We start from the raw sequence: 17458 nt of genomic DNA, 5'->3' as shown, positions 1-17458 counted from the left end.
ATTTTTATTGCAGATTTGGATTCTTTACGCAAAAATAAGCAACTTTTATTCGAGCCATTTTTAGAATTGTGGATAGATGGCGCTATAATCGGAAAAAACGATTGTTGGAAATGGAAAATTAAATTAAAAAATGGAAAGTCCCCCACTTTATGGAAAACTTAACTTTTTTTGGTTTTTGGACCTACTCTTCACAACCCAATAGGTCCCCATGACGCTCGAGTAACTGCAAATTTAGCATACTTTCCTCCCCTACTATTAATAGAAATAGAAAAAAACAAAGTACATAACGTGTGATCCAAAATTATTGTCACCATAGGTGGCTCTGAACGACAGAGATAGCTATACAGTGCATGTCTATTCCTAATTCAGATATACTTTCCAGTTTACGTCAACTTTGCAGTGTATGTCAACTTAACAAGAAAAGCTAGGTTATGTAGAGATGTTGGAGTGTTATAATTTTGTTAATTCTTTTAATTTTTGATTATAGTTCTGTGTTAAAGGTTTTGACTGATTTTTTATGTTTGACTGATGTTTGAAGACATACACATACGACATACGTACAATGCGACAAGCGAGAACTGGCGGCTGACCTTCTCGTATTCTGCATTTGTCGCTGTGTATTTTCGCTCAAGGTCACGCGCCACCTCTGGCTTGTCGGATTGTAATGTTTTGCACGGCTAGCTTTGATCCCAATAATTGTGGATCGCTCGTTATTAGTATAAAGAGTAGATCTAATGTTACCCAATTTCTGAACATTTATAAATTAAGGCACCTATTCGTGAATTCAGAAATACCCCCAATAAGGCAGAAGGATGAAAGAAGGACTACGATGATTATACATTGGAGACCGTAGAACCCCAAACAAAAAAGGGGCAGGCCACAAATCCGACGGTCAAAATGGATGCAAAGTGCCCAAGACATGGAAGAAGGAAGTCCTTGGATGGATGTTTAGGGCTGATAGATAGAGATTCGTGAATTACTTGAAAGTATCATTTGAAAGCTCACTTCAAGTTTATTTCAATGAAACTTATCATCTTCTAAAGAGGTGCTGAGACATTTTTTCATTGTGGCATATTTAAGTTTATTGTTATTATTATATAGCGAGACGCTTCATTTATTATTTTTTTAATTGATAATTTTAAATATTAACTTTCTTTTCTAAACGAAAATAATATGGGTCATTTAAAATAATTCACAATTCTTTCTATACGAAACAAGATGGTAATGGCCTGTTCAGTATCAGTTTAAAAATTTCCCATTAAATAGTAAACCTTATCAGATCTTATGTCAATGAATCACTTTTTGAATGCATTCGAGTACACTTCTTGACAGAAATGTTTTCAGCTTTGTAACGTTACAAACGTCACATATTTGATATTTTATTTTTAAATAATTATTTTACTTTATTTTCTTTAATATTTCATTAGTAATTATTTTCTTCTATTTGTTTTACCAGTTTTCTTCGTTAAAAACTCGTTGGCGCCCTCTTTGATTATTCTCTTGTATTACCCTCTTTTATTATCATTTTATTATCCTCTTTTATTATCTTCTATTTACTATATCTCTTTTCATTTAAATCATCGATTGAGCATACTGAACGTACCCCATATATTCTTACTTTGTAAGTAACTGCTTTCAATACGGAACATGCTCGCCACTGCCTATGTCGCACTGTCATGAAAGTGCCACTTCATCCTTCATCCCTACCCGCTGACACAAAATGAAAATGGAAGGAACAGGGAAATTTAAATCTATTTAAAGAGATGAGCCCATAAGGCCCTATCTGTTTCCAGACTTTCACTCTCTTGGGGTAAGAAATCGTTATTATTTTTTGTAATCACAGTTCAACATCTAACAGTCTTTCTAATGATTTTTTATATCTAACCTAACCACAATGTCAAACCATGTGTTCTGATATTTTAGTTTTAAATATATTATCTTTTTAATTTACATATATGCACGTTTAGTAATCAAAATTTTAACTATTCTCCTCATCTAAATTCCATTTAATTTACCTTGCCATTTACTATTTTTGGATACTATTTGGCGAAGGTACAGTTTGGTTATTAGCTTCTTGACTGTTGATATGTGTTTTACTGTTACAGTTTTTGGGAATAAGATCACCGTTCTCCCTCCAGGAGTTTCAACAACCCTCAAATCGCCGGCGATAGAACAACGAGGACCATGTCATCAGGGCTGCAACCACATTACCAAGACTGCAACGACCAACATCCGTAGGCCTGGTCGAATACAACACCTACAACCCTAGAGCGCGTTGCAGAACCAGCAGCAGTACCATTCGACGTCATGAAGTTAAAATCAGCTACCAAAAGCCATAAGTATAATCCAGAATTGTTAGTTTTTGGCAAGAATTTGAATATATTTGTTAATGCAATTTACAAAGTCATATTTTTATTATATCTTTATGAACAATAAACATGATTAGTTAAAAATACTGTTTTGTTTGCTTCCATTCCGAATCTTCATAGTTCATTTCTAAGATTAGGACAAGACGAACACACACCTAAGTGACAGCTAAGCTAAGGGTGCAACGATGGCTATCTTAGATGATTGAGGTAATATTTTCGAATCTTATTTCAATTAGCTGGGGTAGTCCATCGCTTATTTCGTTTCAGCTTTTAAAACATCAGATAAAGGACCAGCCTCTTTATGTCGATAAATTAGTCTTCAACGTAAAACCACAGACATGTGTTTTGTTCAGTATAGTCCCAGTAACCACCCGGCGAATAACAAACAAAACAAAACAAAATCAAAATAAGAATAACAGACCCTCTTTCGAGCAATATTCACGCTATTTTGCCGACACAAATAAATATATTATTGACAAGTTGTTGTTTTTACATTTATTTTAATTTAAGTTAATTGATTCCGTTAACCACCAACGGAACAATTATATTGGATTAAGTGAATAATTTATTGTTATGGGAATTACATTTTACATTTGTTTTGAGGTTTCGCTTTCAAATTCGGAAATCGTTTTCAAAAAAATTGATAAATTATTAGAGTTAATTTGTGAATTTTTATCAATTATTGGCGCTGGGTGGCAACCAATTTGACAGTTGACATGCTTGGCCTCGATCTTGTAGGCCAACAGCCATATTTTGAGTGAAATTCGGAGCTATAATGTAGCCTCGGATTGGTATCAAATTCTGATATTTATGTGCTTATGTAGTCAATTATATGGTGTGTCTCTGGCCTATTAGTACAGTAATCTTGGTAACTTTTTTTGCTAGCTTCTTTCAGTATTGGTAACCATAGACTGCTACATTCTATTGGTGAATTTAATACACATTTTTCTTCATTGAGTAAGATGAGAGGCGCCTCATTGATTTTTCTCTTTTTGTTATCTATTTCTTTCATGATTATCGATGCACCTTTCCTACTGGTGTACGCTGTGCTCATTATCTCTGATTCATGATCATTAAATTCTATCACTTAATGGTATTGAGGTTCGCCCAAAAAAGTTTGCATTCGCAGGCTACTTTATACATGCAGTTATTTGATCTCTCCTGTGCATTGTTGGGTTTGCTTTTGGAACCAAGAGGTCTGTCTGTTGGTTGTTTTAATTGTCATTGTTATGTTCTATTTGGCTGCTTTAAAAAAGTGTGTATTTATGCCCCAAATGAACTATATAAGTACCAATCTGTACGACGACTCTACATGGTAACCCTTAATCAGGCCTTTGGCTCCAAGTTCAAAAGGGTTCTTCCTTGGACCAGTAGGATCTTGTTTGTAGTTTCTAGTTTAAGACTATGCATATGACGTTTCCTTTAATAGTTATCGGGTAGAACGATACACAGATATGCAAACAAAGACAAGATTTGAAAAATCACAAAACGTTTTGGATTCTTAATAAATAATCTTTAAATATACTTACGAGATACTAATAAGAAACCTATTCGGCCCTTCACTGACATGGGCCAGTATTCGTTTAACCACCACAATAGTAATACACAGATTTTATATAACCCGCTACCCAAGCGTAGAAAGTAAGACCACGAGATTCCACAGCCCAGTGCACTGGAGAGAGAAAAGAAGCAGACTGAATCAAAGGTAGCGTAAAATAATAATTAACATACACACAATATACTGCAATCACAATAAAGATGCACTAAAAATAAACTAACCAAGACATGATTTACAAAGTTTATACATTGTAAATCATGATTCGGTAGTGCTCCTCGTAACATTCAACGTGCCTTGGTTTGTTTATTTCTAGTGCATCTTGATTGTGATTTTAGTAAAGTCAAATATTGATAAAGGACATCGCACACATCTTATGGAAAATATAATGTCACTCAAATTCAATAAAATTTATACGAATAGATTCGTTTTAAATTAACTGTCAATTCTTATCATTGCGCCAACTCTTAATTATGATTAATTACGGCGCAAATTGCAATTAAAGTTTATCGAAATCACATTTTTGGAGTCTACAAACGTGTCAGTTATAATCACTATTGCTCTGGGTGCTATTCAAAACAGCTTAAACCCCGCTGGGCCTAAGCGGTTTAGTGAAACTATTATAATAAGATGCTTAAGAGCTCGAGAAGATTTATGAACTAACTATAATTTGGGTATTTTAAAATATTTTTTCTCTCTCTAACTTATGTACCTACCCATTTGATTTAAGATTGATTTATATCAATTTCTGCTCTTATTATTGAAAATTAAGAGTTGGCGCAATGATAAGAATTGATCGTTAAATTGAAACGAATATATTCATATAAATTTTATTGAATTTGAGTGACATTATATTTTCCACAAGATGTGTGCGATGTCCTTTGCATTTTAATTTTACTTCTTCATAGAATATGAAAACCAGCACCTACAAATAAATAAATATTTGACTTGTGTAAATCCTATTGTTGATTAATTACATTTGTGCAACTATTCATTTAAAAAATGGGCAATTTTATTTTATACTAGATCATGTATACGGTATTCTGCTATCAGCCATCTCAACAATTACCTCATTTTACCGTTAAAATTTTGTAATAACGTCAACATTCCGGTGGTGTTATTTTCAAAGTGATTCTAATGAAAAGCTTAATAAAGTTTTTCTTAAACTTTCACGGTAAAAAAGAAAAAAGCCAGAGCATAAATAAGTTCTCACTGCGGTTATATTAAAATTGTTTGTCGCAAACTTGAAGCTTTCTTTGTCAATTTTTGTTCTGTGTTAATACTTTTCTATGGCTTGACTGGCGCTCGCTTCAATTTTAATTAAAAAAGTTAACCTATCACGCGATACGATAAAAGTAACAAAAATTAATACTTTTTTAAGAAATACTCGATATCCGTTTAAGGCGTGGGACACGAATACGTTTTTTCTGAAAATGAGTAGAAGTCAAGAGCCACTCCTATACTTTTGTTCAAGAATAGACTATATTTTACTAATAATCAATTAAAAATATTATCCAAACCTACATTTTTATGTACAGTGCGTAAATCGTTCAGCTGGACATAGGGAACATACAGTCGGAAAAATGAAAGAATACCCATGAACGAACATATAAAACACGCTGTATTTCCCGTAACCGTGTCACAAAGAAAATTGCCCAGCGCAAGTACATGTAATAATAATTATTACTTGCGCTGGCCAATTTTTTGTGTGACACGGTGACAGGAAAATACAGCGTGTTTTATATGTTCGTTCATGGGTATTCTTTCGTTTTTCCTACTGTACATTGTATTTATTTGGATACATAAATACATACATTGTATTATATTAAGATAATTGTGGCAACTTCGCTCTCTGAATGACAATATACTTGTTAGCGTTAAGGGGCATTTACCTCAAAATTGACAATTAATTTCGGGTGACACAAACAAACGTCAAAACATAACATTGTAGTAGAACTATTTTTGACCTAATGGGAAAACTGTGTCTGTTTAACTTGGAAATTAATTTTTAAATAAAAGATATTTTAAAAATGAAAGTAAAATTATTAATTCATCAGTCATAATCTTTGTTTTTGATTTATTTAGGGACTGCCTTGCATTCAAAATCACTCATTCTATTCACTCTAACAGCTCTATTACACCAGAAACTCGTACTCGAACAGAAGTTTCAACTAACACAGGTTAGCGCAGTTGCCACAATGATCTCAATGTATATTCCCTATGTCCAGCAGAACAATTTACGTACTGTATATACAACGTACGTACTGTATATACAACGTGTCGATCAGATAGCTCAGTGCGCCTAGCGGCTGACCCGCACTTCACTTCGCCGTGAGGTACGAGAGTTCAAGCCCAGCCCAGGCCATCGGAAAACAAAAAGGCTAACGCGTCAGTATAAAATTCTAAATATGAATCTGGCGCTTAGACCTGAATATGCGGGCATCTGATCGACCTATGAGGGAGCAGTACGGCAAGGGATAAGGGCTTGCGGCTCGGTGAAACTCCCCCATAGATCCCTACCGAAGGGCGTTGACGCCTAAGAACGGTTATATACATATACAACGTACACGGCTGGGCATAAGTCATCTGGCATCCTCGCAAATGACGCATGAGCGAATTACACCGCTCGCTCCAGGGTTTAGCGTGCATTAAGGCCAGCGCCCACTTATACGGAACAGCCCGCTACGGAACGGACCGCGACGATCGGCATTTTAATATTTGCGGGTATTCAAATGGCTCAGCGCGATGTGCTACGATTCCGTAAAGGAGGGACTGAGCCATTTGAATACACGAAAATATTAAAATGCCGATTAAAATTTAGTGTTCGTTCGTGTGTACGTGTAGTGTACGCGTGGAGCGTAGAAAGAGTGCGAACCAAGAGCAAAGCGGCGAAATCAAACTACTAATGGGAAACGGAGGTACATAGACTGGGGCGTGATCCGAAGGTCGAGCAATCGTCTAGCAAAGAGCATAGCTGCGAAATCAAACCAGTTTTATTTCTCCGCTCGCACGCGCTGGTACTATTTCGAAAAATGAATTTCGATGTCTTGATAGCGGAAGTGTTCCAAAGGAAACTGGATCAGCAACTGGATCTTAGGGAACAGTGCAGGATCAGTTACCACCACCCGAGAACGTAAACGATCCTCTGATGAAATAGGAAACGCTTTGATTCGCCTCGAAGAGAAAAAACTCGACATGGTGGGAAATAGAGCAATGCAGTCTTAACAATTTGATGATGAGGAATCTTTCAACAGCCTACTACCCCTTTCACAAGCAGACAAGCTTTTACTTCGCTTGAGTATACGGTAACTTGTTTACGATGTGGTATTTGGTCAATATACAAATGGCCAGAATCCATCAACTTCTACTTCAAGCCAAAACTTATCAATCCATCGTCTATTGGGTTCTTGTTTAGTGACTATTCAGATAACGACGATGATATAACTTTATAATTAAGTATGTGACGTAATAATTATTATTAGCTCTATAATAAATAAGGATCAATAAAATATCTTGTAATGAAAATGACCTCATTAAATATGTGGCATAACAACCCTAAAGTTACAGTAAAGACGTTCAGCAGCTAAGATGAGTTTCGTGTTGAAATTCTTCCATGTCCTGGTCAATTTGTTTTGGATTTTTTTCGTGTAGGTAGTCGAAAGTCTCCACATTCATCCAGAAATATGCTTTGAATTTGCCGAGATCCTCCTGTAGCTCTTTGAATAAATGGTGAAATTCACCTTGGCCACCGTGGAATTGATTAATGAACGTACACTTTCCCAGCAACAATGCCAGCTGGGCATCACTAGGAACGGTAGTTGATCTCGAAACGAAAGAATACCGTTTTCTTCGTGTGTTTGGTCGTTGTCATTTGAGTGAATTGGCAGAGAACGTTCGTGTTAAGTTATAACAAGTTATAATGTTTTAACTGGATGGATCGGTAGACGCGGAAACGAACAGTGGCCTCCGAGGTCGCCAGACATTATTCCTACGGATTTCTCAATCTGGGGTATACTTAAGAACTGAGTTCTTGCGCGAATATCGAAAACGTCGAAAATCTCAAACACTGGATAACAATCCAGTTAGATATCATCAATGAAGATCTCGCGATGCTTGCTCGCATTATTAATTCGATCGAAAAACGTTATTTGAAGTGTTTAAGAGACTGGTGAACATTTTGAATTATTTTTTGCAAATTTGCCAGGTGACATACCCACCATATTAGAATAACCGATGACTTCTATATATATGATTTAGTTAAAGATCAGATTTAACCTCTTATTTAACTTGTGTGTTGCAAGAGGTAATGCTGAAATGTTTTCTTTTGTTTCAATTGTGACTTTGTCAAAAAAAAAATACGTAAACAAATTCGTTAGTTACATTTTATGTCTGGAATATTTTGAATAATCTCGGGAAAAGCTTTCCATACTGGAATCGCTTCCGATTTGTTAACTTCCCCCACAGCAGGCCCGGCCTAGGGATTTTGCCGCCCTGGGCAAGATTGGCGAGCGCCGCCCTCCACCCCTTCCCCCGTTGGTATACCCAAAAACTCAAAAATTTCACCATGGCTCTTAATTTGCTGAAATATATCACTTAATGCATTAACGGTTGTGTCTATAATTTTTAAGTAGAAGTCAACTTTATATTGTGTCTCTGGATCTAGATCCATACTTTCATCTTCAGCCGCATGGCCAAATTGTCTTTTCACTTACCTGTTTCTGGCTATTACTGTGCCTTCTTTTCGGGTTCTCAATTTCTAACTTTGATGAGCTCTTTTGGGGCTGTCAAATAGCCCTGGAATTTTAAATCACTTCTGAGAGACTTAAAATAGATTTCCGTTTTTTCTAATAAACTTATAGCTTGATACGTTCCCATATCAATACTCTGAATACGCTACTACGTTGATATGAAGTAAAATGCCATTCCATATTACCAAAGAGCAAAGAAAAGTAAAATCACGGATTTGATTTGCCAAACAGCTTGCCTCATGAGCAACCATTTTATCGTTATTTTTATTCACAGTGATTTCTACAAGAGCATCGTAAATTTCTTCAATTTGGTATCTAATGGGAGTAATTTCATCAATTATTCTACTTTCCCATCTAGTTTCGGACAAAGGTTTCAATGTTAGTCTAGAAATACGATTTTTCAGCATAGTCCAACAATGAATAGATGCTGAGAAAAAGTTATAAATTTTTGTCACTAAGGAAAAGAAAGAAACTGCAAACTGTGAGGCTTTAGCAGCATCGTTCACGACTAAGTTAAGTGAATGGCTAGAACATGGGACAAAAAATGCTCTAGGATTAATTTTAAAAATTCTGTTTTGAACTCCGAAGTTCTTCTCTTCCATGTTTGCCCCATTATCATACCTTTGTCCTCTCATATCTTCCAAAGGTATTCCCAGTTCATTCTGGGACTCTGTAACTCCCAAGCCAGTGGTTTCCACTACAGGCACAAATCCAAGAAAATGTTCTTCAATTTTAACACTTTGTGAACAAGAACCTAAATCGACAAAATGTACAACAATAGTCATCTCTTCCATCCCAGCAATATCAGATATACAATCTAAAATTATGCTATAATACTTTGCTTATTTCAAAAAGTTTAAAATTTTATTTTTGATTTTATCATGGAGGAGCTGAATAATTTCGTTTTGAATACGTTTGCCAAGTAGTGATGCTGCTTGTTACTCCCATTAGTTATTCTCCTAAAAAGGTTGTAAAACAGAATCATTTAAAGAGCTCAAAAAGCTTAAAAAAATTACTATTGTTTTGATGAAAATGTTTATCAGAATCGCCCCTCCATGGAAGACACTGTTGTTCTAAGAACTGTATAATTGATATAAGTCATTGTATTACATTTTTCCAATGACCAGTTTCTGATTTAGAACTTTTTGTGTTTCTTCATTTATGATTTTGCCCGATTCTAGTCTAATTGCTAGTTCTATCCACTGTCGCTGTGACTGTAGATGAGCTGGAGACTTAGTTGGCGTGGCTGGACAAAGCTTCAGCTATATGTTTCTATGTAATTATTATATCCATTTTCAGTAAAGTTAATTTTAAGTGAATTTCAGTGAATTTAGTTTAGTTCTGATCCTACTATTTCTATGCGATGAAGAAGAAGGCGATGTTGCCGATTTTCCGTCGAATAAATCTTGCAATTTTTATTGTTTCAGTTAGGTACTTAATTCTCGCTTTTACAGTTGCATTTTTGCCGCTCTTGTTCATAATATTGATTTCTTATAATAATAAAAACATAAGTTATTATTTCTGCAATTTCAAAAATTGGCTGTCCTCTAAAATTTGCCGCCCCTGAATTCGCCGCCCTGGGCGGCCGCCCAGTTCGCCCACCCCTGGGACCGGGCCTGCCCCACAGCATAACTCAATAGATTTTAAGGTTGACTCGTGATAATATTTTTTCTTGAACCCATTTACGAGTACCATAAGGGAGCAACAAACTGTACAACATTCACTGATTCTATTTTTGGAACGAAATGTCTACGTCAAAAGTCTCTCAACAAGCCATTAATACAGATGCGGATGACAATATAAATAAAATATTCTTAAGGATATTACGAAAACAATAAAAAATGAATTTCCGGTATGTACAGAGAAATTTGTAAGTTTGTTGATCAAGAAAGACCAAATTTTGTTATGGTCGAGAGAGTATTTTAAAAAAATTCATGATTTTAGATGTTTTAGCAAAAAATATATGGACGAAACGTAGTAGAATGAGAGTACACGAAACAAAAATGTAAGGAAATGCTTAAATATTAAAAGTTCACGACAGGCATTTAATAAGGGTCTTTCAACCGGCTTAAAAGCTCCGTCGGATACAGGAAGGATTCCGGTCTTTTGCAAGGTTATGTACATATTTTTAACTCAATAAAAATGGACGATTATCATTAGGATATGAACTTGCATGTTTTTTAAAAGTGTTTTTCCTATATACTGTACTCTTGTAGAACCGGGATCGATAATTATAATGGACAATGAACCTTACAAAAAAACCCATGCAAAATCTGACTCGCCGAATGTATAAAACACTCAGCAAGAAAATAAAATATGGAAGATAGATAGATAGATAGATAGATAGATAGATTTATTTAACTACTTTACAAAAAAAAATTGTTTGTAGCAAGTCAAAATTACAAAGTCAAAATAAGGAATATAAAAATTACAAGGTATATAAAATCACAAGGTATATAAAACAGAAATATAAAACACAACTTATAAATATGTATCACAAACAAGAATATAGATTAACAAAAAATATTTTGTGTCACGGTAAGCATTTCAGTAGATGTTCTGCAATGAGTCATATATTCTTCCGAGCAATAAAAGCAATGTTTCAACAGATACCTTTTTATTACTTTTTTGAAACTGTTACAGCTTAGCTGTTTAATATCTTTTGGTAAAATATTGTAGTAGTTATAATTAAGACAATTTTTATCTGAAAGACGCAATCTAGAGCGATTTGTTCGTAAATAGTGAGAGTATCGCGTATTGTGAACGTGAACATCAGACTGCTTTGTTAAATGGGACCTTTTTCTGTGAATTTCAGTCAGAACTTGATATATCAACAGAGTAGGTAGCGGCATAATTTTTAATTTGATGAAGAGAGGTCGGCAATGTTCCAGATAACTAACCCCTGCTAAAATCCGGATAGCTTTCTTTTGCATCCTGAAAATTTGAAGAGCATTTGTTGAATTGCCCCATAAGATTAATCCATAGCTTAGGTGTGAGTGAAATAAAGAAAAATATGTCACCTTCAATGTCTCAAAGTTGACAACCCTTGCTAGTTGACGAATAAGAAACAATGAACTAGACAGCTTCGCCTTTACTTGTGAAATATGAGCCGACCAGTTCAATCGATTGTCTATGGTTATTCCTAATAGTTTAGCAGTGTCTTTGTCATCTGGATCGCCATGTAAACCACTTGCAGATATAATCAAGTCCTGCGTTTTTTCAGTATTGAGTTTTAGTTTGTTCGCAGCAAACCATGTGCTAGATTTATCAGAGACTTCCTCGTAAGCCATTTTTAAATCCTCATTTTTATTACCTGATATTATGTATGTCGTATCATCCGCAAATTGTACTGATTTGTACGGAGATATGAAATGAGGCAAATCGTTGACATATATAATGAATAAAAGAGGTCCCAAGACCGAACCTTGTGGGACTCCATGTTTTACGGGTCGAAAATCGGAGAGATAACCTTTAGACACTACAGCCTGGTGTCTACCACATAGGTACGAAGAGATAAGCTTAAGAGGGATACCCCTGATTCCATAATAGTTTAATTTGTGGAGCAAAATGTCATGTGAAACGCAGTCAAAAGCCTTCGACAAATCGCAGAGAGAAATTGCTATGCGATTGCCACGTTCAAGCCCCTCAATCACCTCGCTCACAATATTATATACCGCGTTTGTAGTAGAACGAGCACTTCTGAATCCATATTGCGAGTTGCTAAAATAACTTTTAGACTCAAAATAAGAATATAATTGTTGTTTGATCACCTTTTCAATCACTTTCCCGAATGTAGAAACAATGCTTATGGGTCTGTAATTGTCAGCTTTCGAGGAATCACCTTTTTTATAGATAGGTAGTACCTTTGAGTACTTTAGTGCTTCTGGAAATACTCCAGTTGATAAAATTAAGTTAATAAGATGAGTGAAAGGTGTTAAAACTATTTGGTAAGTTTCTTTTAAAATTTTGCTATTAATTTCGTGAACGTCCTTACAATTGGAATTATTAAGAGATTTAATTATTTGAGAGATCTCATCTTCCACAACGGGTCGGAAACAAAAGGACTTACTCGGGGAAGGATAGTTTCTGTAACTGAAGAGGATATCGTTATTAATAGTGGGAAGGGATGTAATTATATTCTCTGCGATTGTAATAAAAAATTGATTTATTTCGTCTGGAGATAGATCTGGTTGTACCGAACTGGATCTTGTATTGCCTCTTTCGAAGTTTAATATTTTCCAGCAGTCTCTAGGTTTATTATTGGAGTTAGCAATAAAACCAGAGTAAGCCGACTTTTTAGCATTTTGTAACTGCCGATTATATTCATATTTTTGTTGTTTATATAGTTTGAAAATATCGGGATCCTTAGTGACATCTGCAATGTGTTTAATGAGAGAAAGATTAGATCTGTAAGACCTTAATTCGTCATTAAACCATTGCACGGGTGTTATTTTAGCAGTTTGTCGTACTTTTTTTAATGGAAAAAACTTTAATATTAAGTTGTTATAAGTTTCAGTTAAAAAGAACATCAAGACATCGGGATCGTTATTGGTGTCATAGAAAAAGTCCATCTTTGTACTAGCTAGTGCATATTTAAGCTTCTGCAAACCAGAAGAAGTAATAGACCGTTGAAGTGATTGATTAGTGTCAACAACTTTAAGACCAGAATCAATAGATATAAATTGTGCTCGATGGTCAGAGAAACAAGGTTCAAATACGCCCACCCTGTAGATATTTTCAGAAAAGTTAGTCATAATGTTATCGATGCAACTACTGGATTGAGATGTGATTCTAGTATAATCGTTTATCGTTATTTCTAGACCAAAAGACATTAACAGATTTTGAATATCATAAGAAGAGTCAGATTTAATTTTAAAATTTATATTAAAATCCCCAAGTATAATCAGTTTGTCTGCTTTGTTAAGTAAGAATGCTATAACATTCTCAAAATTCACCAAGAACAAGTCACAGTCACCATTACCTGATCTGTATACAGTTAAAACATTGGTTCTCATTGAAGGTATATAAATTGCACAAAACTCTGAAGATTGCTCTACGTTATATTCATTTAGATTAAGAGAAGAGTACATAAGATTTTCTTTTACATAAATTGCAACGCCACCTTGCTTCTTTTCAACCCTACAGAAAAAGTTAGCTAGTGAAAAGCCGGAGATGTTAATTAATTTTAGATTTTCTTCAGTTTGCCAGTGCTCTGAAAAACATATGACGTCATAGAACTTTTTATCCGCAAGAAAAGCATTGATCATATCGACTTTATTTGATATACACTGTAAATTGACATGAAACATGCTTACCGTGCCTTGTTGAATTAGGTTATTTTGAAAATTTGATGGAGGGTTAACGGTCGTTTCTTCATCCTTCATTTTATTTGAGTATGTGTTGGACGCTTCACAAAAAACCTGCTTACATAAGAGCCTACGGGCCATAGTTTTGGGTCCATCGCTAAACCAAAATGTTGTTCAAAAATTGAGACTTTAAAGGATGAATATATGTTGGGATGCTTAGCCGTTAAGGACGTACATATCACTTCTGGAAAGTGTTTTTCTAACATCTTCTTAAGATTATCTGCCGTTGTATGCTGGTTTATCCTAGTAACATGAAGATGACTAAATTTTGGGACACCACTGATTTCAGAGTTTTCATTATTGCCAATAACAATAGGTCCATTCCTTCTTTTATACCTAACAGTTTTCCATTCTTGCCCATTATTATTTGGAACTGGAACCGAATTTTTACTCTCAGTATTTATCAAATTCTCATCGTTTGTTAAATTAATGATATCTGAACATTTTGCCTCCGTTTGTATTCTTAAAATATCAGCTGATAATTGTTTATTATTTTCGATTAAGGAAACAACTTGTTTATTTTTATTGGTACTATTTTTAAATAGAGTTTTTGTTGGGGAACTCCTTTCTTTATCAACAACTAGACTTTCATTTACAGCAACATTTTTTGCGGGTGTAGTGTTTTCGTTTTTTGGATATATTTTACTGCTAGACTGTTTCGGTCGTTCAAAATTTGGGTCTCTGTTTGAATGGTTGATTGAATTCGTATTTTGTTTTGTAGATGGCGACTGATCAGCTATTTGCATATATTTAAATAAATCTAGTTGTTCCTTCAATAAATTTATCGTAATTTGTTGATTTGATATTATTGTTTCATTCTGATTAATAATTTTCTTTAAGTACCTTATTTCAGTTTGTCTCGGATCCTCATCGTCAGCCTCACTATCCAAGGTTTTGTTTGGTGGATCACTTAACCTCACACTCTCCTCACAGCATATAACTGTCTCATCATCGATATATTTGATCGATTTTAGTTGCTTCAGGCAGCCACTATGGGATAACGTTCCACAATTCGCACATAATAGACCACTTTGTGCAACTTTATAACACTTTTTACAACACTTAACTTCCGAGTCGTAAACACGACCGTTCTTCTGAGGCGCCATGTTTTTTTTTTTTATTTTTTATTTTTTTTTTTTTTTTTTTTTTTTATTTTTATTTTATTTTATTTTTATATTTATTTTTATTTTTATTTTTATTTTTTTATTTTTTTTTTTTATTGGAATGTAGGCAGGCGTGTTAAGATTCTTATCGAGCCTGAATGCCTTTGAGATGTGGTTGCAGAGAATAATTCTCCGAATACCCTGGACAGCGATACAGACAGACCAACGAAGTTGTGACAAATAGAGCAAATGCCGTTTGTGAGTTATTTGATTTATTTGTTATAATGTTTGGTTATTATTTATCTAACTCCCTTTCCTTAATCAACAACTAACTAAGAGAGAATAAGGTAAGCTATTTATCTTTACCCATGTAAATTTATATGCATTGTTGTATAATTTTTTGGGAAAAATTTAGTAAATAAATTTATATCAGGGACCACGAAATTATAGATTTTCATCACCCTGTATATGACCAAAAATTGTAATAGGATAATTTAGTTGGTAATCAGTGTTTTCGCAGAAAAGTGAAATCGTTAAGAAGGTGGTTTTCTTAATGGGTTTTTGAACGGACTAAAACAATGGTGCGGTCAGATTAGACAATACAGTTTTATTTCGCTTTGCAATGGACAATAAGACATTTTATAAAAAAATTCGAAGAAGGTTAAGCGGTAAACAAATTTATTGAGTTTAGAATGTAAGACTTTTTGTTTAGCAAGGAAAGTAATTTGATGTCTCCCAGAATTTAACAAATTGGAAAGTTGTATACAAATTAAATCGATTCTTAAGAAATGTTAATATGGGTAGTGGGTAAAAAGGATGTTTTGTGATTGGTAGAAAACGATGGATAGAAGGAATGAGAGTGTTGAGTCTGATTTTGAAGAGAGAAAAAATAGGTGAAAATTGGCCTTTACGAGCAGAATCAAGTTGAAACGAGATCGTTGACTGGTTTGAGAAGATAATTTTCCTGTGTCCGATGAAGATTTCTGTTTCTGTCTAGAACGAGTAGCCGATTGGTATCTATTTGCACAAGATATCGAGCAGAGAGAAAACTGAGTCGAGAAATCGAGCGAGTCCTATTTGTTTGTTTGTGAAGCAGTTTAGACGAGAGGGACCTTTCGCAACATCCTAAGAGTATGTGTGGGAGAATCGAGGACGACGCCGGGGAAAAGAAGTAGAGAAGAAAGAAAAAGGTTAGTCAAATCATTTGTGAAACGGAGAGAGTTTGTTTATATCCACACCATATTTGCTTAATTTTTGTACTGAACAATTCTATAACATAATTAGTCATTCCAAATTTTAAAGAAGAAATAAGTAATCAATTCAAAAAGAAAAAAGTAAATTTATTAAATTTAGTAAGAATAAATAACGAATTATTTAAATAATTTTTTTTTGTTAAAACAGGAGATATCAGAATTAAAGCTTAATTTAGTAGATGAGAAATAGCTGCAAAAAATTTAGATTTTAGCATATTTTTTAAATTCTATGTTTATGGTATATTGGATAAATAAATATTTTTTAACATTTATATGACATTGAGTGTGTTTAATTTCCCTGTTTTTTTCTGGATGGAGTGAGCAACTAGAGATACCAGAAGCCACAAACCAAAGGTAAAGCATCAAAAATAAAATAGCCCTGAGAATAAAGTTTATTAGAAAATTTAATTTTAATTTGGTTTTGTTTTACATAAGCAGTAATTAAAATAATTGAGTAATTAATTAAATTAATAATTTGTTCATAAATTTCATAAAAGAGAGAAATACAGAGCATAACAGTATTTTGCGATAATTATTTGTCTTTTATTAATTTTTTACCTGAGTTATTTTCAAAAGTTTTTTTGTTTTGTCTTCCATTTTCTTGGTATTAAGATGATGGCGCCCAATATTTTATTCAGTACTTCTATTGTCATTTCAATATCATCTATTTCCAAGCTAGTAATAAAATGTAAAGAAACACCGCATAAAGAACCACCCCCACATATCCACCGATTCTGAGCAAAGGAGACTTTGTTTATTCCATGTAGCCCAAATTTTCATCCCTTTCTGACATATTAACATCTTTTGTCAATCCTGTTTTCGTTAACCAACTGGATGAAATTTTACGTGTTAAAACGCAGTGCCCAACAACTATTTCGATTAGTGTTGAAGATGGTGAAAATCTCGCCAATGTAATTGCTAACGTTAGTGGGGCCTAATATGACACCGAAGGAAAAAATAAGAATACGATTTAATAATATTATAAAGCAAGCAGGATGTATATTTTCTTTGGAAACTTTTTTAGTGAATAAATCGTTTCATTATTGCTTTAAAAGACTCCAGTA

At 34.2% G+C, this 17458-nt stretch overlaps 1 protein-coding gene across 1 annotated transcript in view; it reads right to left on the bottom strand.

The window, feature by feature from the left end:
* The window catches only part of LOC114325416 (uncharacterized), a 33281-nt gene extending 18137 nt beyond the window's left edge, over nt 1-15144 (bottom strand). Inside the window, exons 1-2 of the mRNA XM_050649221.1 lie at nt 14882-15144; nt 12536-14135 (exon numbers count right to left, since the gene is read on the bottom strand). Of these exons, the coding sequence (XP_050505178.1) occupies nt 12536-14135; nt 14882-15144 (1863 nt within the window). The remainder of the gene's footprint in view (nt 1-12535; nt 14136-14881) is intronic.
* Nucleotides 15145-17458: the final 2314 nt, after the last annotated feature.

This window comes from Diabrotica virgifera, chromosome 4, assembly GCF_917563875.1.
Source record: "Diabrotica virgifera virgifera chromosome 4, PGI_DIABVI_V3a".
Classification (NCBI taxonomy): domain Eukaryota; kingdom Metazoa; phylum Arthropoda; class Insecta; order Coleoptera; family Chrysomelidae; genus Diabrotica; species Diabrotica virgifera.
This window is presented reverse-complemented; position numbering and strand designations above follow the sequence as displayed.